The sequence below is a fragment of the Myotis davidii genome, unplaced genomic scaffold (genome assembly GCF_000327345.1).
Source record: "Myotis davidii unplaced genomic scaffold, ASM32734v1 scaffold208, whole genome shotgun sequence".
Classification (NCBI taxonomy): domain Eukaryota; kingdom Metazoa; phylum Chordata; class Mammalia; order Chiroptera; family Vespertilionidae; genus Myotis; species Myotis davidii.
The window spans coordinates 1,636,843-1,640,430 of NW_006299706.1; the positions used below are offsets into that span (position 1 = coordinate 1,636,843).

General features: G+C 37.7%; 1 protein-coding gene across 2 annotated transcripts in view; it reads right to left on the reverse strand.

Annotated features, from left to right (window-relative positions):
• Positions 1 to 1,316: 1,316 nt before the first annotated feature.
• The window catches only part of KIAA0907 (KIAA0907 ortholog), a 24,341-nt gene continuing 22,069 nt past the window's right edge, over positions 1,317 to 3,588 (reverse strand). Inside the window, exons 13-14 of one of the 2 annotated variants that reach the window (XM_006775707.2) lie at positions 3,477 to 3,568; positions 1,317 to 2,599 (exon numbers count right to left, since the gene is read on the reverse strand). In XM_006775707.2, the coding sequence (XP_006775770.1) occupies positions 2,400 to 2,599; positions 3,477 to 3,568 (292 nt within the window). In that variant the 3' untranslated portion in view covers positions 1,317 to 2,399. Of the gene's footprint in view, positions 2,600 to 3,474; positions 3,569 to 3,588 lie in introns of those variants that run through there. The other variant, XM_006775708.2, reaches the window with a different exon arrangement.

Here is a 3,588-nt window from a genome sequence, read left to right on the forward strand (position 1 = left end):
GCCACTCGCCGCCGCAGGCCCTGGGGTAGAGCATCACACGCCGAACAAGCAAATGTGCTAAAACCACTATTTACACAAGTCAGAAAGGAGGACGGCATGCAGGAGGCAGCCCCTGGATGGTTCTCATAGATGTTTCTCTCCAAAATCAATCAAAACGTATTTCAGAAAGAAATAGAGGATGTGATAAGGAAAGTACTCAGGCTTGTCCGCTGCTTGTGGTAAACTAATTCGGCCAAATGTAAGGGTTAACAGGAAATGGTACCCACCAAGTCCTCCCCCAAAGCAGGACTGGAGAGTTTACTGCTCAAGAACAGAAAAAGCAAATTTCCCCAAATAGCTAGGACTTGGGCTTTTGAAAACAGTGGATCAAGTCTCAAAGATCAGATGTTCTAGTTAAGCAACTTTCAACTTTTTTTGATTCATGGTACACATAAACTAATTACTAAAATTCTGTGGCACACCAAACACTTTTTGATAATCTGACAAAATAGGTATTTTTTCATTCACACCAGATGGCTGTTGTGTTGGCTCTTGTCATTTCGACAATCTAAGGCAAAAGAGGTCAGTGCCCCTGACAAGTCAGGTATTGCATTTACAAAATTCTTGCAGCACACCAGTTGAAAACCAGTTCTAGTTAACTGAAGTTCCGTATTTTTTTTTTACAGAGAGGAAGGGACATAGAGAAACACGGATTTACTGTTTCACTTATCTAATCTATGCATTCATTGGCTGATTCTTGTATGTGCCCTGACTAGAGCCTGAACCCACAACCTTGGTGTATCTGGACAATATTCTGTTTTCCAGAACATTTTATATGTTCTGTATTTTAAACATATATAACTAAAACCTATTAAGATAATTTTTGTTTTGTTGTAAGCAAACTACCCTCCAACAGGAAATAAAATTAGAATTTTCAGGTGGCCTTGAATTAAACATGGAAATAAAAGAAGACTTTATCATTTTATTCCTCTATTTAGGTACCGGTACCTGAAGGAACTTGACACCGGGAACTCTGTTGAAACTTCTGCTCATCCTACTTCCTTTTTGAGAGTGTTTTTCCAATAATTTGCATTTCCGTTAAAAGTGTTTCATTCATCAAGTCCCTTTAACCATGAGAGCTAAAACATTGACCCTTTTCATCTGAACTTCTAATGGTTTACTTTGCAAAGTCAAAACTCTGAACTGTATGCAAGCTTTTGGGTCCATGTATGTATTTTTCTGGAGGTGTTAGAAAGTCATTGTGCTATGAGTAAACAAGTTTATGAATTTTAATGTATGGATGGGTTATGGAGTTAAGAACAGAGATACCACAAGCAGAATATTTATACATTTATTTATAATGACATTATGGTCTAAATATTTACAACATATAGGAAACCAGAGGATACGTTTATACAAAGCCAGCCTGCAAAGTATTCAAATGTGCAAAAATGACAGTTCAGTATCTCAAACTACTGATTCAGCAGACTAGCTCCTTCACTTTCACACATTAATATTGATACAAAAAAGTTCTTTTGGTAAAACCTGTAATGCCAAGAAAAAGGACAAGTTGCCATTTCAGTCACTAAGTCCACCATCTTATTGGGAGCAGTCAAGTCTCTCTATTTTAGCTGCAACAGTTCTGAGAGAGACAGACCACTGTGTTTCATTTCTATGATAAATTCTGGCCAGCTTTTGATCAAGTAGTTTTCTGACCCAGTTGAAGACAAGAGCTTAGAAGACCAATAAAAACAGCAATGGCTATCTGAGTCAAGTGTGCCTGAAGGTGCCAGCTTTGGATCATTCCCCCAAAAAGACACAATAAAAAAAATAACTTCATTTTCTTACCCAGGATCCAGCTATACCTGACAATTTTAAACTAGTGAAACAGCACTTGCCAAAACAAAAAGAACCCAAAAATGGAATAGGAGTGAGGAATCTGTAGATTTAGTACTGAAAGGAAAAGATGGTCTTAAAATCATTTCCCTACTAATAAATAGTAAGGCTTGGTTTGTAACAAGTTATTAGCAAAATTGACCAAACAGTAGTAAAATACAAATAAAACTGTCTACATCAGAATAGGGGTTCTTCATTTGGAAAGGCCAGACCAGGTCAAATGTATACAGGAATGACCCCAATGGAATGCTGCGTTGAACAGCACATTTCACCGAGTGTTAAATAAAAAAGCTTCTGAGACAAATTTGTGATCCCACATAAATTTTAACAGATGCTATGCCACTGAAGAAAAAAGGATATTTTAAAAAGAATGAAAGCCTTTTAAGAAAGGAGACACTGCACCTCTAACTTCTGCCAAGGTCCACGATGGTTCCCAGTACAGGCCAAAGTCTTGTTAAATCAAATGCATGCATTATTGCTAAAGAAGAGTCACCGAGGGTCAAAAAAGTCTGTTCCACTGTTTCCTACGGGGCCATCCAGAATGGCATCTGTTGTTTAGCTCGTGGTTGTGATGACGGGAACTGATATCCCAAACTCCAGCCCTGTGGAAAGCTACCTGCATTTTTATGACCCCCGTGTTCCTCCTCTTCGTCAGATGAATCTGCAGCATAAGCCACCAAGCCAAATCCCTTCTCTGTGGTTTTCATCTTCTTGACTGGATAATCTAGAATAGAGAAAAACAACCCAAACCCCATTCCCCGCCGAGAAAAAATACCATAAATTCGTTAATTAAAAAAAAAAGATGTTAATTTTAAGTGGTTAGTTGGACGCCATTTTGAAGTCACAGGGTCAGTGGTCACCCAAATGCGTTGAAGGTCACACGAAAAACAGCACCAGCATCAGCATATGTGAATCCACCAGAACCATGTAAGAAAACAGAGAAAGAAAAAAGAAACACACACACACAAAAAAAAAAAAGAAAAAAAAAGAAAAAAGGAAAGTTAGCAAGGACATCTTTTGAGGCCGATACTTCACCTTTTAAAGAGTTTAAAGAAAAGAAAAAAATATTAATTTTCTTCTGTTCATTTTTATTATGACTAAAGGGAAGGAACAAAAATGTTCCCATGTACCTCTACAGGATTTAAGAGTTCTGGGATACTAAGAAGTAACATTTTTTTATAATGGCCACAGGCTGACCATTCCCAACCAACAGAGCTATGAGAAGAGACATGGCTCAGTTCCCAATACAAAAATATCGATCTTTAATTGTTTCAGATTACCTCCAAGTATTTAGATAACAAGGCAACAAAATTTTGAAATGACCTACCAATCATTAGTATTTCCTAGGGTTTTAATGTCACTGACGTTATGTATAAAATATAAGTCGACTGACTCTTTTCTAGACACACGTCGGTTGAAAATAAAATGCTGTGTAACTATATGCTGTCCGTATGAATAAAAAGAAAAGTTTTTTCATTAGATTATAGAGGTTGGATTAAACACCTAAATGTATCGCACCTGAATGAACATCAGGTTAGAAAATTAACAGTTTAGTACCAGTCTTAGCCACTCCCTTAGTCCCCCCGTTATACCTTACTCACCATGGCTCCCTGTTAAGGTCCCAGACCCATTCCTTTCATCAGACTCTGTTTTTATTCCAGTCACTGGAAAGGCTGGTGGAGGCATCAACTGCCTGTTAAAAAAGAAACACTC